Source organism: Malurus melanocephalus, unplaced genomic scaffold, assembly GCF_030028575.1.
Source record: "Malurus melanocephalus ecotype Western Australia unplaced genomic scaffold, MMel_1.1 scaffold_17, whole genome shotgun sequence".
Classification (NCBI taxonomy): domain Eukaryota; kingdom Metazoa; phylum Chordata; class Aves; order Passeriformes; family Maluridae; genus Malurus; species Malurus melanocephalus.
The window spans coordinates 3918843-3946447 of record NW_026623249.1 but is presented as its reverse complement, the minus strand read 5'-3'; the positions used below and the strand labels follow the sequence as shown (position 1 = coordinate 3946447).

The 27605-nt window shown below is 40.3% G+C and overlaps 1 protein-coding gene across 1 annotated transcript in view; it reads right to left on the bottom strand.

Annotated features, from left to right (window-relative positions):
* Nucleotides 1-4332: 4332 nt before the first annotated feature.
* Nucleotides 4333-27605, bottom strand: part of EP300 (E1A binding protein p300) — a 60107-nt gene continuing 36834 nt past the window's right edge. The window contains exons 17-31 of the mRNA XM_057388925.1: nt 27149-27267; nt 25708-25947; nt 25070-25158; nt 22550-22630; nt 20374-20430; nt 18906-18983; nt 17779-17846; nt 16192-16342; nt 15489-15635; nt 15019-15132; nt 13217-13382; nt 12414-12578; nt 10212-10373; nt 9482-9763; nt 4333-8102 (exon numbers count right to left, since the gene is read on the bottom strand). Coding sequence (XP_057244908.1) covers nt 5877-8102; nt 9482-9763; nt 10212-10373; nt 12414-12578; nt 13217-13382; nt 15019-15132; nt 15489-15635; nt 16192-16342; nt 17779-17846; nt 18906-18983; nt 20374-20430; nt 22550-22630; nt 25070-25158; nt 25708-25947; nt 27149-27267 — 4145 coding nt within the window. The 3' untranslated portion in view covers nt 4333-5876. The remainder of the gene's footprint in view (nt 8103-9481; nt 9764-10211; nt 10374-12413; nt 12579-13216; nt 13383-15018; nt 15133-15488; nt 15636-16191; nt 16343-17778; nt 17847-18905; nt 18984-20373; nt 20431-22549; nt 22631-25069; nt 25159-25707; nt 25948-27148; nt 27268-27605) is intronic.

Here is a 27605-nt window from a genome sequence, read left to right as displayed (position 1 = left end):
GCTGTACTGAACATTCCTAGTCTGTACAGACTTTGTAGTGAGTAGCTGAACAAATAACATGTGGAGCACAACTGTACAGTCTTAGCTCAGGTGAGAGTAAAGCAGCATGGAAAATGTTCATTCCAAAGGCTTACCTTACATATGCACATGGACTGCTCTTCCAAACCATCGAAACGCTCTAACAATGCTACAACAGCCTGTAGATCTAAACACAAAGGAATGTCACTTTCAGTGTGAAATACACTGAAAATCCAGGGTAGTGGTCGCAGCCTAATTACAGAGGGACGGTGGGGAGCTGGCAAAGCCAGTCTACAACTTGACCAGCAAACTTCCATCGCATCAGGGGTCCTCCACAGTCAGGTTTACCAAACAATCCTCCAGCAATACTAAAAAGAGAAAATTGCTTTAAAATAATATAGCTAATAATGAAATAAATAATAAAGACTGTTACTCCCTTGCAAATACTGCTAGACACTGCATGGCATAGCAGACAACAAAGCTGTTTCCAGAAAAGACACAGATACGAAATTAAAGGCTCATTAATTAAAGGCCGAATTAACCTTTCCTGGAACACATCATGAGCTACAGCTGGTGTTCATCCCCTGCTTCCTTTCGGGAGTGGAACAAGCAGCACCGCTTCCTTAGGTCACACAGGCTGGCTCAAGGCTTCTGGAAGGCTTAAGAAAAAATGAGTTCTGTGTTGACACAGAACAAGCTTAAAGGCAGTCCCCATCGCATGGCTGTTCATTTTTCACTGCAGTTCTAAACAAGCCTTTTCAAGAAATAATAGTATTTGAATAAATTCATTCTAATGTGAATCAAGTTCAGTTTAATTAAGGAATACTTACATTCTTTTCAATAATAAAAACTGTTATGTAACATTAATCATAATAGTTCTGTAGAGCCAACTCCTTTTTTTTAGGGAGAGAACAGCACTGACAATTTCAGGTAACTAAACCCCGAAACTTAGATTAGACTTGACTTTTCCTGTCTCCTCCCCTACTGCTGTTCTGGGCTTGGCTTGTGTTTTGATGTAATCTGCAATAAAAATTTTAGAAAGATGGGTATAAAAGGGCTGCTGCCAAGTGAAATCACAGAAGGASTACAGTCTGCAATGGGAGGGATTATTGCTGCAGGACAGGGGCCCAGGCTGCTTTCTCAGGTGCTCATCTCCAAGGTGTGCAGCTTTTGTACTTCAGCATCTGCTCTGTCCCTCGTTACCACAAGTTCCTTGAGGAACCTTGGCTCACTGGCTTTTTGTGCTTGTCTATCGGAACTGTCCTCTTATCCATTCTCTGGAGTGGAAAGCTTATCTTCCAGATCCCTAGGCTTCATAAATTCATCTGCTGCTTCTCCAGAGCCACCTCTTTTAGTTTTCTTCTCTGTTATTTCAAAGAGCTCATGAGAATCGAGGTGTTCCAGGAGGGCCTTTTTTCACTCTCAGCACTAAGTGGCAGCCTTTCTGGTTACAGGGCTCCCAAATTCTTGTGTGCAGTGGGAAGTGGCACATGGTTTTAGTAACACCCTTCCTCATTGACACTGAAGGGTTTTAATTTATGTCATGAGGACTAGGAAGGGAACCATTTTGAAAAAAAGTTATGGACATGTAAGTCTTAGCTATACATTCACAATTTGAGAAAGGAAAGCAGGGTAGATGAGCTTGGAAAACCAACAAGCAAACAGAAGGAATAATAAAAGAAAAYATGTTCTACTTAATCTTTGGCAGACTGATTTTACCAAGGTAACTGTGGATCGTCCTACACTGTGTAAGAAAGCCACAGCCTACTTGCAGGTGGGAGATGTGAGCAGTTGCTCTTTTCTAGATCTCTGAGGAACTTCCAGAAAACCCTTGTCAGATCACCCTTAATGTTACATTGATGTTCTTCCGCATTTACAGCAACTTGTCATTAAGTAACACTGTACGATAGACATAGTGAATAAGCAGTTTGTGTGGTGAACAAATAATCCAACACCAGACACAACAGRCAATCCAGTTAAGGGCACAAATACTAAGTTAGTCTGTCCTTCCTTGCTATTTGACTACCACATTAGGTCTGTCAATATATGTCAACACAACTCTACATACAAATACTAATAAAACAATAAATAATATTTGTCCAGATGAAAAAAAAAAAAGCGCCAAACAAAAAAAAACCCACCAAAAAACCCAAACCAAAACAAAACCACAGAAAGCAACTACACCCAGTTCCAAGGCTGTCCTGACAAGGAAAGGGAAGACTTAACTATCCGGGAGATAAATCTGTTTGAAGTGCTTATCCCATCCCAGACCCTCCAAAAAATCTGGCTTTGAGACCTGAGTTGTGCTGCCTCTCAATCCCTCTGGAAGCCTGGGAAGATGTGGGACACCACCATGTCCTGCCAGGTTACCTTCCCCAGCAGAAGGGGCAGCCTGGACAAGTAAGTCTAGCTAACTATAGAATTAAAATCAATGAATAAATAAATGCATCAATGTAGACACACAGAGTCACAGATGATACTGCAGGCCCAGGCTATGAGCAACTCACTGATGGCCAAGCCATCGGAATTTTAGGAGTAACAAAGAACAAGTATGCAACATATGTAAAACATTCCATAAATAGCAAATTGGGACATAATGAAGAACAAGGAATCAAGGAAGAGCAAGGTCTAGTTTTTACAAACAGGCATCCCCAAGACCAAGGGATAAACCATGAATATTACACTCCTCCCTGTGACAAATCACTGCAAGCCCTCCCCATCTGTGACTTCAGCCACTGACCCTGGGACTCAAAGGGAYATTGGAAGGTCAGGCATTATAAAGTTCACATCTCTGAACTACACATTATTTGAGTATAACCATTAGCATTGTTGTAACTGGACAATCAATATCTGATTGGATTGCTAGAATCTTGGGTGTGAGTTCTTTTTGCTGGTCCAAGAGTCAAATAAAAGTGAAACAACCTGCTTTAACTTGGGCACAACTGAATGGCAAGAGATGACATCCTAATTTTGTTGCCATCCTGAAATCCTCCCACTACTTGAAACAGCCATGGCAGTTCCCCAAATGGTAGGTTCTGGTTCTTCAGTAGAACCAGGGAAAGCAGAAGTGAAGGGATGTCAGGAAAAGAAACCCTATGCAAATTTAAAACTATTGATCAACCACACCACCTCAACAAACTGAACCTGGCTCAGAGTCAGCATCTACAAAGAGACACAGAAGAGCTGTGGTATCTTATAAAATGCATCACGGCATCTTTTAAGCAAGTATCTATGTTGGCATTTGAAGTTGGAAAATGTGTGCTTTGCAAGGTCCCAGGGCTTCCTACTTCAGATGCTTTGATGCAGGCCAGGACAAATTCTAACCACATTTTGTGTGCTAACTCAGTGGCATGACTGAAAGCTGTTTGCACTAAAAACATACAAGCCAGAAGGCTGAGCACACTTTTCACTTYGCTAGCCTGTATGTGGTCAGAAGGAATTTTATGCTCCATCCTGAGAAGTGCCCCAAGGCTGAAAGTAAAACTAGGCTTTGCTTGGTGGGGATGAAGGAAGAAGAAAGCTTATTGTGGAGAGCACAATCTAAACAATCCCAGGCTGGTGCCCTGGCATCCAACGCAGAGCGGGTTTTTTGCTTTCTGCTCTCCTTGAGGGCAGGTCAGGAGCAATCCTTTCCAATGCAGGCAGAGTAATTGTGTGGGCTCRGTGCAGAGCTAGTCTGCACCATGCAGGGGTGAGCATTATGAGGATTAGCACAGGGCTGCTTTCCTTAAGCCTGCCATGAACTTTCCACCATCTTGCTGAAGGCTTGCTACCAACACCATTTTTAAAATTATCCTACTTGTATTTATATACAAACAGCAAGCATTTTACTCCCATTTTTGAAGACCTCCAACATCCATTCACATTGTAATCCACCATTACATGCTCTGGTGACATCCTTGGTCCCACCTGGATCTCCCAGGTACTTGTGGCGAGTTATGGCCTTGTGGCGAGTTATTCCCTAGGCAGCCAGCACTATATGTACACGCACACTGTAAGGCTGAATTTTGGAAAGCCCTCAATGAARCAACAACATTCTCACAACCAGCCCAAGAATTACAGGCGACATAACTGGATTAACTCCACACGAGCACAGCTGCAGGCAGCACACAACTGGGGTCACTGCACACGCGCTCCACAGCAACAGCACTTCTGTTCAGGAATGCCCCTGCATTGGGCAGGTGACGAGATGTGACAGGGGAACTAGGCACCCTCCCAGGGCAGTACCTGCCTGAGGGCAACCATACAAGCTTACCTTCACTGAAGCTCATGCTTCAGTGCCAAAAGGCGCACAATATACTCCAAGTGAAATAGGATCTTTTAATATCACATATCCAAACAAATAGTTCTCATTTCAAAATGCAAAATAGGTCCTTTGAAGATCAGCTGCTCCCAGGCTGTGTGAGCACGGTGGGGCACAGCTGACTGGCACAACTGTCGAGGTCAGACCTCGTTTCTTTGGTAAGATACATGCTGGGAACAATGCGAATGCAGAGTTGTACCAAAAGAGTCCGGTTAGAAGACTAATTATTACTCCACATCCCTTATTAGAGATTTGCATTTTAAAACAGTCATAACACATTAAATAGCTCTCCGAGACGTCTAAATAGCAAACATTTGAAGTAGCACATATTCTGCTACCCCCACCATTTTAAGAACAAGCAACATATGTGGGAGAGAAGGGAAACATTTAAAACAGGCTGTCTGTCTCACACAGTTTATTTAACAATAGGTAATAAGAAATCAATTTTAAGTCTATACAGTGATCGAAAGTTCTTATTTATAAGTAACCAACTTTAATTGCATGATATACAACATTTGAGGGTTTTTTGCTTTCTATTTTCAAGTTTTACAGAAGGTGGAAGAGGGTGGGAAAGGGGCACGGGAGAGAGAAAGCAAGCATAAAGAAGAAACCCCAGGGACTTTTTCTCAGGTTGAAATAATCCCATTGGAATTGTTCCTTACCCTCTTTTTTATTTATTTTTCCTGTTAGATGTAAAAATAACGAAAAAAATTCTTTCAAGAAAACAGAAACCACAATATATATACTACATCCATTTGGCAGCTGCCCCTGTGTATTTGCAAAAATGTTGTTTTCTCTCTACATGTACAAATTACTTTAATACTTGAAGTTTTTTTTAAGCTCAGACTCTTGTATAGAAAATTCTTGGAGGACAAAAGTAGACTTCAGGAAGGGACTGAGTTATTTAATATTTTTACATTTTTCAAAGAATTGACATATTTCCAACCAAAGAGGAAAAGATTGGTATTTATTTTTATATATATATATTTATATATGTAATGTATTTTTAAAGCAACATTAACCCCTTTTGTCCTCCGGTTTTAGGAAAAGGTTCTCCTGTGTTTTTCTGTTGTTCTGGTTTTGTGGTGGTTTTTTTTGCAGTGACATGAAGAAAAACCAGAATAGGGAAAATGTTTACCATCTGCCTCAGTAAATAATAACTATCAATATTACATATTTTCATTAATTTAAAAAAAAAATAAAACCTATTGGAGACATGAGCAGGGCATCCTTTGGTGAACAACCAAAAGACCGCCTTCCTCCCCTGACCTCCCCAAAGCACACAAAAAAAAGCCAAGAAAAAGGACTGGTTATGATTCCAGCCATAACAAAAATATATTCTTTGTACTCTACTGTCCCTCAGGTTCCTTGTCGGTTTGTTTTTAAAACCACAAACTACTGCTGCAGAGTTCAGATGTGTTCCAGGGAAAAATGTTGTTTTAGCTAAGAAAGATTCAAAAAAATTTGTCTTCAGTACAAAAAGTCTTGCGAAAATAAGTTTTTTTTATTTTCTTTGTTTTTTAATTTTTTTTGCTCCCAAAATGCTACAACGTGTCTAGTGTATGTCTAGTGTACTCTGTGAAAGATTTGAATTCAAGTCTGAGTTCTCGGAGCTGAGCCCCAGTTCCGTGGCGCTTGTACCATGGAGGCCTGCCATGCCGGGATTGCTAGCAAGCTGGGAAAGCATTGCACTCTGGTCCGGGCTGGCAAAGTGCCCTTGATCCATGGGATTAGCCTGGGCAGCTACCAGTCCTGGATGTGGGGAGCTGGTCTGTGGGGAGACGTGGTGTGGAGAAGGCTGAGGCTGCATCCGAGGGGATGGGCTGGAATGAGGGGGCTGGGATTGGGGCCGCGGTGAGGGTACAGGCTGCGGAGAACGCACTTGATTGGTGAGCGATGAAGGGAGCTGCTGTCCCTGGAGGTGTGGAGACTGGGCCTGATTGGGGAGCATGTGCTGTTGGGGGCTCATAGGATTGGGCTGAGCTGGGGATCCCATCTGCTGCTGAAGCAGCCTTTGCTGGAAAGCCTGTTGCAAACTGGCTCCTGTCTCTGCACTCATGGCTTGTGGAAGCTGGCTTATTTGTCCCATATTTCCTTGCTGCATCTGCTGCATGTGATGCTGCATTCGCTGCTGCTGCTGCTGGGGATACCCGACGCCCTGGGGCTGCTGAAACTGGTTGTGGTTGGCCATCCCAGGCCCCAGCGTCGGTCCTGCTCCCTGCTGCTGCTGCTGCTGATGGCGCTGCTGCTCCATCATCTGGTGCCGCCTCATCAGGAGATCTCGGAACTGGGGAGCCATCCCCGAATGATTCATATTCATCTGCTGCGCCTGAGGATTCATCCCAGCCATGGCCTGCTGCGGCTGCTGCTGTGGCTGCTGCTGTGGCATGCTGGGCCTCTGGACTCCTGCTTGCATGGGGTTCATGTTCTGCATGGCCGGGTTGGGGTGCACCCCTCCTTGCTGCCCTTGCATGGCCTGCTGCGGCTGGAGCCCTGGTTGCCCCTGCGGGATGCCAGGCTGCCCCGCCATGCCCTGTGGGTTCTGGGACCCYGCGTACTTGGCTGCCCGCTGCTTGATGAAAGCTGCCAGCAGCTGAGGGTTGGAGTGAAGGATGTTAAGCACCTGCTGCTGCTGCATGGGTGAGCTGGGAGACCTGAGAGTCCGCAGTAGGTTTTGTAAGGCCGCCTGGGGCAGAGGTGGTTGTTTGGGCTGAGCAGCGCCAGGTACCTGACCCATCCCCGGCTGAGGGGCCATATTCATCGGCTGACCTGGCTGGGCTACTGACATCATGGATGGTCTCTGCATTCCTGGCTGCAGCTGAGCTTGGGGTAAGGCCCCCTGCACCCATGGTGGCTGCTGCTGAATTCCTGCTGGCCCCATTCCTTGATCTATATGGCCACCGGGACCTCTGCCTATCTGMGGAGGGTTCATTCCCATTGGTGGCATCTGGGGCATCTGGTGCTGAATCGGCCTTTGGAAGATCTGAACCTGTGCCATCTGGCGCTGGGTCTCTGCTGCCCGCTGGATCTGCATGGCCATTTCCACTGCCGCCGGAGGAGGACCCTGAACTGGCGGCTGCGGTGGCTGAGGTGGAGTTGGAGGCGTCACCTGGCCACCTGCCTTGCCCTGGGACACAGCACTGGGAGGCTGAGTTCTTGGCATGGTGTAGGGTGGCATGCTGTTGGGAGGTGCAGGCTGGGGCTGCGACACAGGCTGGGGCGGAGGCTGGGGTTGTGGGGTTTGTGGCGTCGGGGGCTGCTGGCCCGTTGGAGTCGTCGGGGTGGCCGGCGTGGGCGAGGGCAATCCTTGCTGCTGGCCCGCCACACCCGTGCGCTGCATGCTCGCCATCCTCCTTCGGAGCATCTGCGCCTGCTGCAGGCGGTGCTGGAGCTGTTGCTGACGGAGCTTGTGTTTGATGTTGAGGCAGAAGGGCACGGGGCACTTGTTCTCCTGGCAGTGCTTTGCGTGGTAGCAGCAGAGAGCAATGAGTTGCTTGCATATGGGGCACCCTCCATTGGTCTTGCGTTTGCAGCCTTTGGTGTGTTGGACAACCCGTTTCATCTTCTGACAGGATGGCAGCGAGCAGTTGGCATTGCGACACTGGCAGGCGTGGACTAGAGACTGGATACAGCGCTGGATGCTCAGGCGGCGGGAATCGCCAGGACTCTGGGTGGTGGCAGTCTGCTGGTTGTTGCTCTCATCATCTAGACCAAGGCCTAATTTTTCCATCTTGTGGTCATGGTTTTTAGTGTTATAGCAGGTGATGCACAGGTCATAATCCTGAAAAGACAACAGAGGATGAGTTATCAGTGTTCCTGAAACTCCATATAAGAAATGAATAAATGATGTCATGCCACCTCAACAAATTACTCCCAGTCTGTTCCAGGGATACTGTAGCTCTAGGGAAAAATTCAATCTTCCATGCCCCATTAAGGTGCAAGGGAAGGAATAAATCCAAATTATAGCCAGGGAAAGTGTGTGGGTGTGAGGGTGTCTGAAAGCTACACAAATACCTTGAAAAACAAGTTGGCTCTGAGCTAGTAAGTCACACATTATTYAGCTGGGCTAGAAAAATCCCTTTCTTTCCCAACAGGAAGGGAGAAGAAATAGGCGGGGAACAAATACCTGCTCATCTGTTCCTGCTTCAAAAGAAGGCAGGAGTGGCAGAAGACATACCAGCTTTCAAAAAAGGAGAATGAAAGCTGCATTTTCAGTTTGCAGATGCAAGTTAAACAACAGAATGTGCTGAAAAGAAGGACAGAGCATTTATGTTCTGTGAAAATAACAGCACATAAGTTTAGGCTCAATAATTGATGTTTAAGAAAAAGACCCAAGTTCTCAGGATTCATTAAACCATAGGAAATTTAAAATTTGTTTTCTGGCATGTACCAAGAAGGTAAAGGTAAAAAGCACATGTGCATGTATGTGTACATATATATATATATATATATATACACACATTACCAGAGAAAATGGAAGTATCGAATTGTAAACAGAGCTTCTCAGGATCAAATCTGAGAATCTGAGACAGTCATTTCCTTCCAGCAGGCTAAAAAACTAAGTTACAAGCCAGATACAATGATAATCCAGCTTCCGGAGGGCACTGAACCAAAACCCTGAACTTGACCTTCAAACCCACTGTTTTGCAAACACTTCTGAAGACAGAAATGCTGTTTGCAGCCTTCTACAGAGACACAACAGAGTAGTGAAGGAGTTGCTCAARTATTGAGATCTGACCTGCAGCACTGCAAAACCTCTGTGCCAGTAAAACAACAGAGAACCCCCTTTACAGAAATACTGCAGCCCAACACTTCTGACTTTGGCAGAAAAAAGTATGCACTGCTCTTCAGAAAAATCAGCTGATCCTACCACTCCAGCCCAACCAATTGCTACAGGTCCCAACTTCTTATGCAGCAGCACCCTAAATGAACTACAGAAATCAGCTCTATTTCAGCTCTCCACAAGGCAAAAATCACACCAAGCAGCAGATTAGTAGAACCAATTGTTATGGGCAATGTTTTTCCTTCTTCCTGAACTGTCAGCAGATGAGCTGTACAGACATTTTTTCATCAGTTAATAATGAGAAATCAGTTCAGGTAAAGAGCACTCTGGGCACAAAGATGCAGGGACAGTAGCAGGGAAAACATCACCAAACATACCTCACAGACAGTGCAATGCCATCTGGTCTCCACGTGATGCTTGCACTCATTGCAGGTGTAAACAAAGCGGTCTTGGCTCTGGGTATGCAGCTCTACCAGCATGCACATGGTTGACCACTGAGCCCTTCGTAGTGAGGAGAACTCCAGATGCTTGTCTCTAGCAAGGGTTAGGAAAGCATCACGCCCATCCATCAGGTCACACGGAATGAGTGGGTCAGGCTCAATGATGGGGGGCAGGGAATTRGCTGCAGGGCCAGCAATGAGACGGATGACAAAGAAGACCTGAAAAATAAAAAGGCTTAATATGCCAGCACGTATCAAGATGTTTTGGCCACCAAGCCTCACTACAGAGTGCACAGTCCCAGGATCAGTTAACACTTGAACAATGTGCCACCAGGTGGTGTGTTTATAAGGCCCGAGAAATCTGGGACCTCTGGGTACTGTGCAGGTTCACCTTCTTCTGAAGCATTAGGTAAGGGGCACTGGACTAAAAAGAATTGCTGTGGCAATCTAGACTGTTAGGAAGTTCTGCATGAGCACAGATGCATTTATTCCCAATGCCCTYGCAGCAAAGACCGGCCAGACTCACTGGGTAGTGGTATGTCTGGTGAGCCATGYGATTCTCCAGTCAAACCTGTATAATTTACAGGGCATGATTCTGCTTGAAGTATCAAAGCTTTGTACACCTCTATTGAAATAAAAAATAATTTCTCATTCAATCAACTCTTACCTCCTTGTGCTTCTCCATAGTGGCATACAGCTTTTGTGAGAGGTCATTGGACACATTGGGCATGCCAGGCTTTTTCTTATTACCACGACTCAAGCTGCTCTTGTTTTTACTTGTCTTCTTATTGTTCTTCTTTTTGGCATTTTTGCTGTCTCCCTTACTCACCTAGCAATTTTAAAGACATTTTATGTCAGGTATCTAAGCAACATCACATCAGCATTTTATTATTTACACGTATTCTATAACTGCAGGACAAAAAATACTTCACAATAATTTACTCTGTAGAAGCATACTAGAGTCCCAGAAACACTAAATTAATTCTATTAGAATCATCCAAAAGATAACAAGATCGGCAGTACATACCCCTGAAAGTATTAAAAGCATAGATGCTCAGGAAGTAAAAGCAAAACATTATTGAAACTTGTTTATCTGCTACAGCTACATATTGAAGAACCTCTTGGCCAATCAAAAGGGGTTCAGTAGATGAATTCTCAATGCAATTCAAAATAAAAATAACTTGGAAAGTGAAATTGATATCACACTAACCAAAGGTAAGAAAGACTTCAATCACCTAAATTTAGTTTGATACAGCTCTGACAATTTTACTTTTAACAGACTGCATTAAATTGATTTTGATATCAAGGTGGTATTGTGAGTCCAAAAGGATTAGTAGTGCAAGTTCTAGCTTGCACTGCCTCCTCTCATACTCTGCAACAGTCAAACAAAACAAACTAGCTTAATTTCAACTACATTCAGTTAGCAATTAATAGTTTATTCCTCACTGGGCTGTTCAGAGAGCTCCTCAAAACACCACAGCATAAGATGATCAAGGACCAAAGCAATTGTTAGCCTAAGTGTTTTTCCTAAGCTTAAAATAACTTCGCCAGAATGGAAATTTTCAGTGAACAAAAATGTCTATCACTTCATTTGACAGTACAGTTTATTGTTGCCTCTTCTTCAAGAGTGAAACACAGGATCAATAAAGAGTAAAAACTATTTATAAAAATAAGGTTCAATAGTAATGTACTACAATCCTGTCCCCGCAGGATTTTGGGGCAGGATCACTGCTGTGAAGGCTCAACTAAATATTGACCAACCTCACACACGCAGCTAAATGATCCTTCACAAGTGGTTTCTGGTACATTAGAGAGATGAGGACTTGAAGCTATACCGTGTGGTAAATAAAAAATACCTTCCTAAGAAAGATGCTAGTTAATGCAAATTTGATATCAAGTTGCCTAATTYCCTACACTTCGTTTAATCAAAAATCCTTGAAAGAAGGTATTGCAAGGAGCAGCACARGACAATCACAATTTTTAATTGTAATGTTAAACCTAACTTTTTTTATTAAAATATCTTCCAGCAAAAAAATACTAAACTCCCCTAAAAAATCTGAGAAGGTGATGAAGCAACAGGATTTAAACAGTTAATTAAAAGTACTACCATGGGAACAAAACTACCAACCTTATCCTAGACTCACCACCTCTTCCACAAAAGCTCAGAACATCCAGGGACATTCAAATTCACAAACTGTGCATCTGTTCGCTTTCAAATTTATTGTTGAATTAAGAAGCACCTCTTTATTTTTCAGGGTTTTTTTTTTCAAGGAATGTGAAAACACATTTACACATTCTCAAAAAAATTGCACAAGATGCCAGCAAAAAATTTCTCTAAAATAACCAATAACAATTCAGCAGTAATTTTTGCTTCAGATCCTCAATGCCTTAAAGCTACTATACAAACCTATTGAGAATCAAGTACTAACTCACAGCACTCCATTACTTTCTCAGAACATTCTACTAAGATTGGTGTTATAACATCTAAGTTAGAAAGAAAAAAGTCAGCCACTCTTCTTCGTAAGCTAAAGCTTGAGGAAAAAACTTCCAAATCAGGCTGAGGTGACAACATGATCATTGATAACAACTGGATTTCAGCAACAAAATATTCAACTAGCAGCTGTTTCAACAAAATTGACTTTGGTAATTAGATAGTTTATAGCCATATGAACACCTGCTGTTCATCCAAATGTAGTTTACTGGTATTTTACCAGCTTTAATTTATAAACTATTTATTGAAATTTATATTAGAATGAAAGGTCAAAAAGCCAGTTAACCAAAGTGCCTTGCCCCAGTCTTTTTTYTTATAATCAGCCATATATAATCAGAATTTTTGCATTAGATCATGAAACAGCAGAAGCATTCTTACATCCGTGCTTTCATTACTAGTGTTTTCTTCTCTCTTGCGTTCTTCTTCCTCTTGCTCTAGCTCCTTAATGCTCTCCTCTAGAACATTAGGCCAGAAGTCCCCTTCAAAGTAAGGTAGCTCCTTTGCACTTGTTAGACGATCTTCTGTTGCCTGCTTAAATATATCCTAACAGAGAACAAAACCACTTTTGGTTATCACTATTACAAGTCACATAATGAAAGGCACCGTCCTCAATTTGTGACAAGAAAAAGCTCCAGCAGATTAAACAAAGGAAAGCTTAATATTTGTTTTATGAGAGCATATTTTAAGTGTAAATTTCACACTGTAGCAGTTACAGTTTGTCAAATACATTTCAAATATTCCCACTCAGAAGAAGTAAGTCATTACTGTGTGCTACATTTCAATGTGCATTCTTATAAATTGGGACAACATAATCACTGTAATCTCAACATTAGCTTAAGTCCTGATAATTCCAAAGATTTTACATACTTCTAATGGCATCAGCATCCTAACCCTGCAATTTTATCTCGCAGAAGAAGATTTAAGATTCCATATATTTTCCTTTGCTCTTTTACAGTATTCCTCAAGTATTTAGTTTGTTCTAAGGAATCACTTCAAATCTTTTGCTAGAATGATTTCAGAAGCTATATGTTTTAAAGAGACTATGTTTTAACTCTAAACTTGGGGCACTTAATTAATTTAAAACTAATGCAGTGAACACCAAGAATCAGGCACAACACATAAGACAAGGAAGAGATCAAGACAAGATTGATTAATCTACCCCAAGCATACACTTAACACACCTTGTAATCATGGACGATGCGCTCCGACACAGACTTGTCCAGCATCTTTTTGTACCACTCTTGCAGTCGCTTGGGTTTGGGTATCTTTTGGTCAGGAGGATGGCAGTGGAAGATATAGTCATCTCCTTCACTGGGCGGGCACGCCCAGATATGCCCAGTAGTATACCTGGCACGGTCGGACAAAACSGGGACATGTGAGCGCTGACAATGGACGCTCGCATGCGCTCTCCTCTCTGACACCAGGTGGCGCCACCACGGAGCTGGCGGCTGCTCCCGGACGTAACAACACTCTTTTCATTAATTTTCCAAAATCCAGTGCTATATATGGAGCAGTTATATGTAAAGTGTGTGCATTTTACAGCCTACATAAAAAACAAAGCTTGATACAAAATTGCAATTGACATCTCCCAATTAACKAATGGGGGAAAGATGGAGTCTAAGTATTTCAGTAGTAAAAGCCTGAGACACAGCAGTAATTTATCTAGCAACATTTTAAAACCAGATTTGTTTAAAGACAGAATTCACTTTTCTATTGTAAATCCTCTGGTTTTTGAGAATCAGTTTGAAAGCGTTTTGGAACTATATCTGCAAGTAAACAGTCACTGCCAACCTATGCTATCCTGTACACAATCTAGAGTATTATTAAGATACTTGACAGCCAAATAGTAGCAGCTACAGAGAATGTAACACCAAAGATCACTTCTTCATCCTCAGTTCCTCTCTATTACAGTTTTTGAAGAGAACTCCAGCAGAAGGAATAATAAGATCATAAGTTAAAGAAAAACAACCATCCTTGCCCTGTTGAGAAACAAACCCTGCAGAACCCTGCCCAAGCCTGGGTGCTGCAGCCAGTTGTCGTTCCTTCTGCCTCAGAATGGAGAGATGACACCGCATGACCAATATTGTTTTTCCAAAATGAGAACCTKATGTTGCCCATTAGTACTGAAAATAGCATTAAGTAAGCTGAGGCTTGAGCTCTATGCAGCAATTGCACAGATTCGCAGGTTAGAAAACAGACAGTAAAAAAAGCAGGAAGAAGCTAATGTATGTTTTTGAAGTACTAAAGAACACATCACCTCACCAAGGTACTGAAGATAGCTATCATTTCCTCCATTTCAGCTCCCCCAACTTTTCTTATCAACTGCTTTAAGCGTAGTTCCTAATAATTTTTCCACAAATAACTCCACCAACTTACATTAGTTAACTTGACAGTAAAGTAATGTTCACTTCACTGGCCTTTCTACTTCAGTAACAATGATAATTTAATTTCCACCTTTCTTATTACTGCAGTTTTTCTATATTCTTTTGTCCTGTTCAAGTATAGTCTCCTCTTTCTTTCCTTACTCTTCAGTTTCTCACAATTTCTACTGCTCAAGATTTCTTATTGGCCATATTCAACTGTTACAGAATTAAATAGTACAGACAAAGTACACTTCCTCCATATGAACAAGGGTAAGAACTTGTTAGYGCAAAGGAATGACCTAATCAAAGCCGTGACATTACACAAGGACTGCACTACCAACAAGGACAAGAACATTTTATAGACCAGAGAAAACATTTGCTACTTAAGTCTTATGTAAGTTTGGAAACCTAAAAATATCTGAAGCAGAGGGGAGAAGTGTCCCCTGAAAAGCCTGCAATCCCTTTTTCTCTTCTCCTTTTCAACTACACACAGTTGTTGTCAAGTTATTTTACCAGAGGTTGATACTTAAGCACCATATTCTGTACTACAGGATGTAGTAATTCAATTTGCAGCAAGAACTACTCAGCACAAATGCTGTACAGAAAAAAGAGATACTTACCCTAGTTTCTTAACATATTCTAGATATCCAATTAGTATTTCATGATAGACAGCAGTCCTCAAGCATTTAGGGCGGAAGAAATGAACACTGTCAAGATAAGATATATACACTCGCCTAAAAAAAAAAAAAAAAGCATGAAAAAGGGGAGATTTTGAAGTAATTCTACAAGTTTGTTCATGTTATTTCTGCAAAGCCTCTGATCCTAATTTATGTCTAGAAACTTGGCCTTCTTTTGATATCCTTATATATGGCTCTGAAAGTATCCAATCCCTTTCCTGAGAATATACATTAGTTATCCCTAAGGCAACACTGTCGGCTCTGCACATCCCCAGTAAGAAGCAACTTTGTTTCTAGAACCTRACAACATTAAGGGTCTCGTATAAGCAACACGGAAGCTCTCTATAGATCTATAGGAGATTCACCCAAATGAGAGAGCACCAAATAAAATAGACTTTCATGGGGTTCCTCACCTTTGATTGGGTGGAGGGCAGTCTGAGCCATACTCCTGCACATGCATCCCAAAGAAACACAAGTCAACACCATCAATCTCTTCAAATGCAAAAAGCGCTTTTGTTCGGTAAGGGAAAGACTCTGCCATCTCTCCACTGTCTACAAACCTGCAGACCAGAGGGTAAAGAAGAATATGAAATATATTCACACATCAGAGACTGCATGTTACTATATGAAGACAACAAAGATGAGGGCTACTYTAAGTGTGATTTTAGTGCAATTTGAAAGTTAAATGTTGGTAGACTATTCAAACATAAGGCATCYAGTTTTTACTATGAAAAAGATGACACTTATCACAACAAATCAATATGCTGCTGGAACATCTGTTTGTCAAGAACTAGCTACTGATGAGGTTTTAAATACAACAGCCTTTTTTGACTGGATATTAGAAAAAATTCATTCACAAAAACAACTGTCAAGTACTGAAACAGGCTGCCCAGGGATGTGGTTGAATCACTATCCCTGGAGATACGTAGAAGATGCGTAGATGTGGCACTTGGAGACATAGTTTAGCAGTGGCCTTGGCAGTGCTAGGGTAACAGCTGGACTCAATCTCAGAGCGATTTTCCAACCTAAATGATTTTATTTAATGAAAGTATATAATGTAAGTACAAACAGTTTCCACCTCCCTACCAAAAGAAAGCAAAATTAGTAATTAAATACCTTGCTTTCATTCCTGGTTTTACTTCAACAGTTTTGTCAGATGCATGTACCACCCTAACTGTGACCTCTCCTGCCTCAGGGTGATTCTGTCGTTTTAGGAAATCATTGACTCTGTTCTCTAGGAAGGTACCAAGTCTTGTAGCTGGTAACCCTGTAGGAGAAAAATACAGCTCTGAACATAYACTAACATATACAAACGTATACAAACATATACAAAACTGAACTATGTGATTTCTCCACTCAGATGCTAGATGAAAAATGACTCAACACATGCAGTATGTTAACCGAAATTAAAGCTTTATCTTTAAACCCTAACATTTCTAGATGGGGTGAGCTGCTTTTCCCCTGAAGGCACATTTATGGCTTATATATTATTTGCATCAGTAAAGAATCGTATTTCAACCCAATTTCTACCTTGAAAGTCAATCACAATTAAGGTTTCTCCTGAATAGAAGTTATTACTTAACTAGATTAGATTAGATTACTTAAACTAGATTACAGAATACTGGCTTCAGACATACCTTCATGAGCAGACATTTCATTTGAAAGTATATTCTGTCTATAAAGCCATACTAGCTCCATTTACCAAAAGAATATATTTCTATATGGAAAGAAAACTAAATACAGCTGTATTTGCAACTAACATACTTTGAAAATGAGAAGCTTGCAAACTATCTTCATACAAAGGAAGTACAACATTAGCTGAAAAACACCTGAAGCTGAAAGGGAAAGTAGGATTTCTGGTGTAAYAGGGCTTGCCTCAATACTGGCCATTATTTCAAGCAGAGTTACACATCCACCAATCAGCTTTTCATTTTTCCTATTTGTCATCTTTYGGTTAACCACCACTCTACTACAGTAACTGTGCAATACTTTCAGGTTGCTAAAACAAAAACTGATAGAAATGGTAAAAGAACACTTGTATTCTTCCTGTATTCTAGGTGAATCTAGGGAGTTTTGATTTTGGAGATTGTGAAAAAAGACACAGATTATGAAGCCATTCACTGAATGGTTTTCWGAATTTTGATGCTCTTGATTGGCCAGGAATTCTTTGATTTCAGTAAAACGTAAATCATTGTTACTTCTGAAAAGTTTCTGAAAGACTTATTTTGTCTACAGAACAGATGGACAATGACTACACAAATTTCTTCCTACACTGTCTTCAAATCAGCTGCCTTGATCAAGAAGAAATGTCTATACAGTTTTGTCACCAGGTGATATAACTTTTATCTCCATCAAAGCTTTCAAGAGCAGCAATAGTCACGGTGACTTGAACAGCTTACCATAAATTTAGACTGCAGTTACACATCAACTATTTCCCAATGCTAATGATCCTGCAATTGAGATGTGTATCTTGCAGTARGAGTGCTCTAAAACAGTATGCATACTCAGTAAAACAGACTATTAACTAACAACAACACATGCAAGTGCAAACATTCTGACCACAGAACTGATGTTTGTCAAAACTAACCCAAAGTATCCTCCTTCAAAAAACTTAAACAAATGCAACACGAAAGTATAAAAACCACCTCTTCCCCATTCATAATTTATTATTTAAATTTGCTGGTGCTAGTGTCAGAATCTTACTTTTAGCAGAGAATTTGTTCTCTTTCCTGGTTCGTCCTGTTTTCTTTAGGCAGCCGTCACAGACGAAGCTGAAGCAAAAATAGGAGAAAGTGAAGTCACCCCAAGTCAGACCATCAAATTCTCTACCATCTTACTATTAGAAATCTTTCACCAGATCTTATCTGGTCTGGAAAACACCTTAACTGAAACTTGAAATAAAAGACAGCACAAAGAACAGTGAGAGCAAAAACAGCCCAACTGTTTCAGAGCTGCAGAGGTGGATYTAAGCTCCAGGTGCCACATCTCCAACCAGTCACCCCTATCACCACCTGCAAGCCCAGGAAAGTCTCCACTGGCAGGTCTGGCAATATTGGTTCAAAATATTCCTAGAGTAAATAGGTTCAAACTGCTGTCTCTGATGAATTTAAGACACTGCAACATCAAGAAAAATGCTGTATTTTTTTTTAAATGCCCAAATACACTGTAGACTGAAATGATTCCATGATTCTTCCTCACTTACAGGACATCCACCCTCTTCTGCAGCAATGTGGATGGGATAACAGAATGCTAGAACTCAGCTTTTTTGACAAGAAATAGGGCATTTAAGTTCTTATAGTAATTATTTAACGTATAATTTATCATTCTTTTAAAAGCTTTTAAATCAATCAGAAGAGAACAAGTATGTCGATCAAGACTCATGAAGTATTTAAAGAAAACTACATTGGTTTTATATTTGATCTGATCACTGAGATCAAAAAAGTTGATTCACCTGTTAAATTCTTCAGTTGTTACAGAATATTTTTACAAAAGTTGTTACAAAGCAGTATGAAAATAAMTCAGTTTGAAACTGTTACCAGAACTAAAAACATCTTTTCATGAAGGGCTAGCATTTGTAAACAYAAAAGGCTGAAATGCCCTCCTCCATACAAAGAAGCACTGGAATCATTAAATATTAGAAAACTTCACACACAACACACTAAGATATAATGCCTAAATTTGATATTACCCTACAGACTGTGTAAAATTTTCAGGACATGTAACTTCTTCCATTAAACAGTCTTTTAAATATAACCAATATAAGGAAGTTTATRCATGAGCTTTACCAAACGGCAAATATGCTATCAACATAATAATGAGAAATTCCTCACCCAGAAGGCCAGATTATCTCATTATGAAGAACACAGATCTGGTGCATTTTTCTTCCACACTCTATACATTCAACAAATCTGCAGAATGCAAAAAAAAGGCAAAGGGGAGCAAAGGTTAGTAGTATCATTACTTGCTAGTGTATTTTGTAGTATTTTATTAGAACACACGTAGCATTTAGGCTTGTGAGTCTATTTAACACAGAGGGCACATCTATGCTGAGAACAGCCTTCAGAACAAATTAAGAATCTGCCAGCTCGAGTCAGGCAGACTATGCAGGGACCCATTATTATTATTACCATTTGCTTGTCTTAGTGCTATGCACTCGTTTTTTCCAAGTGAAGCCCTTTTAAGGATAAAATCTGTGGACTGCTTGCTGCTACAAAGAGTAGAGGAAAATGGAWTCACATATGTCAGAAAGGAAGAACCAGTGAAAAACTTGGCTGTTAGTTGCCCCACTCCGCTTGAACCCTGGGATATGAGGCAAATATACTGCAGAAAGGTGGGAAGGAAGAACACAGAAGCAAATGCCTAAGTCACTTTCAGAAGATTAGCAGAGATTTGAGGACAATTGAGATAAGTCMTATGGTCTACTTTCCAAACGTTGTTAAATATAATTCTGCAAAATACATAAGGTTGCTTCAGGTATTGGGACAATCTGACTCCTTTCAAACATGCCTGAAAGTTTGAGACTTTGCATAGCTGTAATCTATTTAGAGCATGTGGTATCATACTGTAAGTTAGGCTTAAATTCTCTTTTCACTTTAACAAAGGGAAAGAAAAGTTATGAATCAAGCTACTATTCTCTSCTTCCCACAACTCTTGCAAAACAGAAGAACTGGCTGACCCTTGTGCCTTTAGAAGGTTGGTGTGGGAACAATAAATATCCTTTTTGCTCATTCATTTGAGAATGAAGATAATGTTTGCGGAGTAGCAGCATAGGTGTACAATGCATGACSATGTAAAGCAGCTTCAAAAAACTGCTCAGGAATATCAAAGAAAGCAGCTGGGTAACCATCATYTTAATCTTACTGAATGACTACAGTTCTGCTTTCAGAGCAGTACAGAAGAACTGGCTGATTCAAAATAGAACARCTTCTCTCTACTACAACTGTCTGTGAAATACAGCAACTAGAAAAGCCAACGGTACCAAGAGCTACTGCCAAATGACTTAAATCAGCTCTGAGACTTGAGCATTTACCACAACCAAGTTTTAAAGCAGAGCTATCTGCATTCATCCTTCTGTTGAGTTCACATGCAAGACAACAAAATGGAGTCATTTGAGCCCATACGTGAAGTGTTACATTTTTCTCAAGCACAGGCACAGGGGTTCGGGTTCACAGCACAGAATGCTGGATATGCTGATTACTGAGCAGCCCCTACCAACTAACAGAGTTGCATACAATTGGAAAATGTACAAAGTAATTATAATAAAATGAGGATCATTCAAAGAGTGACAGCAATACTTACAGTTCAGGATCCAGTGTATCATTTTTCCTTTTTGAAAACTGTTCTTTGTTTATCGTGCTATGGAGAAACAGGCAATAAAACTCAGTTTTAACATAAGACAACAAACATTCATGCCATATCACACCTATCCAGAAACCAAGACAAAACTTACAAGCAGATTTTTTAAACACTCACTGTCACAAGAAAAGTAATTGTATTTTACACAGTGACAGACAACAAAAGTATATGCCACTCCACTTCGTGGAAAACAATTTGTTGTGGGATGATAGTTTGTAGAGAACATTGTTCCGTTATTCAGTTTTAAYACAAGATAAATATTAAAGCTTGCTGACAATTCAAGTTTTGGATGGGTCTGATCAGTATTTAATAGAGAAKAGACTACTTGATATGCCTCTCACACTCTTCAAGCAGAGAATGGTAGGTTCCCCTAGCCCTCCTCCTAGAGTAAACATCTAAGGATGAATTTCAGCTTCCAAACCCTGCAACCCCAGCCCAGCCATTATTATACATTATCTTTATCTTCCYTACGTGATTTTAAAAGCCTAAAATTCCATCTTTTTGACAGTGAGGTCCCAAGGAGCTTTTAAATAACCTGGTTCAAAAGACCCCAGAACTTAAAGAATACTCAAATCTGTGAAAATACACCCTAAGGAGTGTTCTGTAGAGCGAGTACAGCTCAGTATGTGCCTCTCTGAGAAGCAGTGACACAGACTCACTCCAAATTGCATGAAATGAATTAACCTGCCATCTCCTCTTATTTCAGTATTTATTCTAAATAGTGCCACCTGCAGAATACTTGAAGCTCCTTATAAAATAAATTATTAAAGATAAATACACCAGTTACTTCAAACTATTCTTATAACATGGTCCATGGAACTTAAACAGGATCCACAATATATATTCCCATGATACACTCTAGATCTATATATTGATGTAACTTCAGGTCTTTGCTTCCACTAGAACAGCAATCCACCTATCCRCTGAGACATGGGCCATCGTACTGACCAACACACAAACATTATTTCTTTCTTTTTCCTTCCAGAAAGGTAGATCACAGAACCCTAAGATGGTCTGAGCTGGCAGAGACCTTAAGAGATCATCTAGTCCTAGCCGTCCTGCCATTRTCAGGGACACCTTCCTTGAAACCGGGTCACTCAAGTTCCATCCAGCCTGGCCTTAAACACTTCCAGTGATGGGGCATCCACAACTTCTCTGTGCAATATTTTCCAGTGCCTCACCAGCCTCACAGTGAAGAATTTCTTCCTTGTATCTAATCTAAATCTACCCTCTTTCAGTATCCTTACATCTTCCCAAGCCCAAACAGATACTTTCAATACTGTTCTCCAAGTATCCACTAGAGCATCCACAATTTGGTTCCAAATGAAAGTTAACTCAGTTTGTCCAATTACCAACTTCAACAATTCTCTCCCTGGCTYCAGACTTTGCTAAATTCCTCATTTTTTTTCTACCTGCAGGGCTGTTGCATTGCCTTTCCCCGAAGCGATTTCTTGAACAGCTCAAAGAGTAACTGCTTGGCACTCATTTKTCCCTCAAGGACTTCCTTAGTCTCCCAAAATTCTGTTTCAGGATTTTGGGGGAAGGTATGAGGAGGATAGAGCAAAATGAGAGATGGCCCCAACAGTTTGCCACCAACATGGCAAAATCCATGTACAGTCTTTTACTGTGTTCTCAACAACTGCACATATTTCTCATAGGCAGATGGCATTCCAGTAGTGAAATATTGGGATGGCAAAGTGAGGTTGCCTACTTCTGATTTGGATGAAAATCAACCTGATGCTGAATACAACTTTAATAGCATAGCTAGTGTATATAGAAAATGCACGTTTGACATTTCAAGTTATGTCTGCCACATATTTGCCTCCAGGCACAGTTATTTTTCTGCAGTAGAATAGTTCCACTTTTCTCAGGGAAAAAGCCATTTTCTTCTTTCCCTTTTGTTGGTGAAGTTGCAATTCTAAGCACTAAGTACTTATTTTTCACTAGTTCAGCCAGTCCACGTTTTCAAGACCAGCACAAGTCCAGGCTTTTATGAASGATGTATCATCCACCCTCTACTAGCCTAAAAACCTACAGCTAAACTCTTTCCCTACAGAAAGCACTGTAGAGCATGATGCAGCTCATGAATGCACAGCCCAAGCAAACAGAAATAACTCACGTTTGAGGTTGTGATGGGTCATCTCCCAGAGAAACGCTCTCCCCTTGGATTTCGTTGAAGCACTTCTCACAGAAATGATACCTGTCAGCAAGAAGGCCATATTTGGGTGAACTGCTCCGTCCACACAACACAGCCCAAGTCAAGCAACGGAGCCACCAATCACAGCAGGCCAAGGAAGGGACAGGAGCAGAGAGCAGGTCATCAACGGCGACAAGGATATTCAATGATGCAGATTTATGGGCCCCACATTGTGTTTGGTTGGTTTGGTTTTTTGGTTTGGATTTTTTTTTTTTTTTTGCACAATCAAAGCCAAGTGCAGACAATGACAAGCATGAAGGAGAAATTAAAAAAATAACACACATACGAACAAAGAAATGGGGGTTTGCAGGACAAAACCAAAAACATAGAAGCAAGACAAGACAACACAAAGCAGAAAGCCAAGGCAAAGCACAGATTAGCATTAAATTTCTCAAATGGGTTCACAAGCAGCAAACGATAAAAACAAATTAAACAAGASTATTCCATTTTAGCATACCCATACCCTCTTCATTTTAATAATCCATGCCAYGTACAGCAAAGAATTAAAATGAGACAAGGGAAAGAGCAGAAGGAAGGAAGAACTGCTACTCTGACTTGTACATCAGCACAACAGTTCTGCTGGGAGGAGGATCTGCAGGAGATTAACGGAAGAGGGGTAGTTTTCCATCTTAAATATATCATTGTTGAGGGTCACAGAATTCTCTCCCAGTTCAAAGGAAAAGCTAAGTACCATAAACTTTAAGAACAATAAAATCTGTCCTCAAAGTTCTTACAGACTAATTAATAGAACTGTCAAACTCTATGTTAACTAAAATTAACTAGACACATAATGCTCTACATGGATATGATTCCACCATAGTCCAGTTTGCACACAGAACAGTCCAGCCATCACTACAGCAAGCATTACAGAGAAAGCTTTTATTTGTACTTCAGTATAATAGAGTAATTCAAGATTCTACCCTAGCCCTCAAAATGTTTTAAAACTCTGGCTTCTCCATTATAAGGCATACTAATTGAGTGCACAAGACAGCTAAAAATAGAAAGAAATAAAAGAAAATTCAAACAAGTTCATTAAAAAGCCACACAAATCAATGCTATTTGTAGCTGTTAAGCTGAAAAGAGAAGTATCAACCTTCTTTCCCAGTTTACATCTGAGATAATGTGGAGAGCAGTACTTCTAAAACTATACATTTCAGTCTACAGATATATATACATCTGTATATATGATCTAATCTACACGTCACCTGTAGGTACCTCTTACAATGCAAAAATTCCTTTCTAACATTTGAAAACATGTCAAACATCAGATTTCTGAGCAATAGTCCTTTGGTTTATGTAGTACTTGCCTACAGACAAACATAAGCAGAAGATACTGACATGATATGAAAAGCTCTAAACTATAAATAAGTCTAAAACTACAGTAGCTATTACAGGACATTTTAGGACTAAAGTAACAGGAAAAGCCTAAAAACTACCATTTRCTGCTATAAACCTTTATGAAGCCTTAAAAGGTTAAGATATAAACCTTTGATTGCTTTCATCTGACCAGGTGCTTAAGGCAACTACAGTTTGGGAAAATTTTGGCTTTCAGTTAAAATCCTCAGTTGTTTTTTTGTTGTTCTAGTTTGTTTTGGGGCAGGTTATTTTGTTTGAAGTGTTGGAATGAATGGAGCACAGAACTAAACAAATTGATGGACCTTGGAGTTAACCAGTCCTCTGCTGACAGGTACATTCTGATGACAGGCAAGGGAACATCAAAGCATGTGTTTGCCTGCTTCTTCCTGCYTCATTTCCCCATCTGGCAGAGATGACTAGCAAGAAACATCCTTTAAGAAGTCAAGTAAGTTTCAATTCTTTAGTAAACCCCAAGTAAAAAACATACCCAAAAGAGCTGTAGAAGTGACAGCAATTTACAGAGCTACTGATAGCTAATGCCAAGACAATTCCCTTTAGGAAACTACGAGAAAMAGCAAGCATCAATCTGCTAAAGATCTGAATACCCAGATCTTCCAATTTACATGTGCAATACAGGAGTAAGTTTGCTCTTTGGTGTTCACATAATGAGAAAAACAAAGACTTGCCAAAAATAATAYGTATTATGGGCATTAATATATTTTCTGCATAGTCTACTCAGAGCTCTGCTGAGTATGAAAAATAGTGCTGCACAGAAGGAGCCAAAGGCAACAGACTAGTAGATATGATTCGTAGGTAACTGAAGATTTAATTAACTGCAGGATCAAAATGTAGTAAATCATATTTCTGCGAACAAAAGAGGAAGAATAAAGGCTGCAGTGAACTTTTGCTCGAAGGAATCATTATTAACACACAAGGCAAACTATTCAAGAGCACTTCAAGCAAAAAACTTTTATCTCAAAACATAAAGGTGTACACATATAAAGAGGGTGTCTATGTAAATACATGCATGCCTATAACAGATAGATTGCAGCATGCACAAAGCTGCACCAAGTGAGTATTCCTTACCTGTTCTGGTAACTGTAGTAAGTGGCATCTCGAGGGATGGTGCATAGCTGTTTGCCATAGCAACACAAAGTCTGTGGTGAGAACTCCAACTGCAAAGAGGAATGGGTTGACTTAGTACTCACACGTGTTTTCACTTGCTCTCTGTGGAAAGCAAGTGTGACCCAGACAGTGCACACTTCTACCTTACTCTATGCACGGATCTCTCTGTACAGCAAAGTATATAAAGTGCTAGTCACAAAACATATTCAATGGGCTGTTATTCTCAAGTTAACTCTGCTCCAAAGACAGAAAGCACATCAAAACAAGACAAGGAAAACACAGTGAAATACAGAACTTTYGCAGTAATAAAAACACATCTGTTTAATTTGCAATAGCCAAAGGGTTTGCCCTAATCAAAATATGCCTTCTTTTACTAACTTCTCTCCCCATCAAGGGCTTATATACAAATACATGATTTAAGCACTAGATAGAATTAGAAGATCCACAAAATACTCAAAATTAGATTACTTGAGATTGCTAAATCCTGGTAAGCTTTGAAAATTTTTGACACACCATAACTGATAACAACTACAACTACTGTATATTTCCCTTTCGATTGAAGGAAGCAAGTAGCAGACTAAACATATTTACTTTCTTACCTTTCTTCCACAGCAATAACCAAGGCTCTGCATAACTGGGTCAATTTCTTGCTCAAACACCTCTGCCAGTTTGGAACAGTACTTGTATACCCGGGATGTTTTGCGGTTATACAACCAGGCATTATTGAACATGAGCCAGATGTCATCTACATACTGCCATGGTTCCTGATACTGTCCTGTGTCCAGCTTTCTCTTGATAGTAGAAAGATCCATGGGGTTCTTCACTATGTCAAAATAATCCTGCAAGAATACACAGCACATCAAAACTCTACTAGAGAACTATGTTGTGACATGACAGCATGTGCATTCTCAGCGTATAAATTCCTCTCATCAAGAAAAACAGGTTCCTCCCTGACTTGATTGTCAAACTGCTTGTGACACAGAATGCAATCRCTATGTAACACTACATAGTTCCCCAGTGCTTTCTTTTCATTATTCCTTTACTTCTCAGGTGCTGTTGCACATTCACAACTAATGAAATAAAGTCACTCTAATTTTAATCAGAAAAACAAGTATACAAAGAGCAGAAAATGCCAATGTTTTTGCAGCCATTGTGATCCAAAAACATACACAAGAACATTCATATAAAGCAATAGTTTTTGGTAGCCCAGAAAACCTAACAAAAGTAAATAACTTTATTCTATGATAAAACATCACGTCTCCTCTAAAGGGTGCCTTTTTCCAATCTGCCATCAATTACRGTGCAGCTTCTACAAAAGTCTGCAGAATATGACAGTCAATTGAAAGCTTGTTACAAGTATTAGCAAGTGTATAAATGCTTGTAATACCTCAGGCCTTAAAATATTGCAGCATCTGCCTTAAAAAAACCCACACCAAAACCAAACAAAAGCTCAGGGAAAAAAATGAAGCACCTAAATAGGACTTCTGTATCTATGTATTTGTTTATATTATGTGAATATGTGTGGTYAACTCAGAGAGATTAAAAACACGGATCCTTGAATGAAAACTGTCTTCTCAAGACAATTCTAAAACAAGCAGAAAATTCAACCTAAACAATCCTCTAACTTAAACAGTCTCTTTCTTTTTTATAACAATCATTAATGGATATTTTTAAGTGGGCTTGATTAGCTTTGTTTCCCACATCTTGAGACAAGATTTAGACATTATGAGGAACACCTACAATATTCAGCAATAAAAGCATCACAGCATGAAGCAACAATCATAGAAAGTCCATATAGCATTGGGGTTCTGTTGGTAAATCATTCCAATGCATGACATATCTGCATATTTATTAAAGGGAACATAAGCAAACAAGCATTMGTAAGTCAGATCCTGCATGTTCCACTGCCTAAGCTAAACCTCCAGAAACTTATCAATATAAAGTTGTTAACAACACGGACTTAAGATGTTCTCAAACAGGTATGTTAAAATACAGTAGTTTTGAATTAAAACCAAGAAATTATCTTGCTAAGACACTCACAGGAATTCCTAGTAGTTGGGGATCCACCGGCTGTCGAAATGGAAGAGACTCCGGATCCTGACGGTAAAGTGCCTCCAGTGTTGGCATGAGTGCCTGCCGTAACTCTTCTGGCTTGAAAACTTAAAAAAACAACCACCATTAGAAAGATTGCAGAAACAGCTGGAAGGAAGAAACCTGCTAGAAAATGTGAATGTCTGTGCAAAAAGGTACAAACAATGGGTTTAAGGTACTTAGCACAGCTTGTTTATCCTCTGCAACACTGAGTCACAAGGAGAATATTACCATGACCACCTGAAGAAAAGGAGACCATAAGAAGACACTGGRATGTGAACCATCTCTACTCACCAGACACATCCCCTCTCTGAGGCCCCAAGAAAAAAAAAATGGTCTAGAAAATCTGTAACTGACTATTTCAAATTTCCATTGTATTGACCATTTTACTATGGCTTAGTGTCTA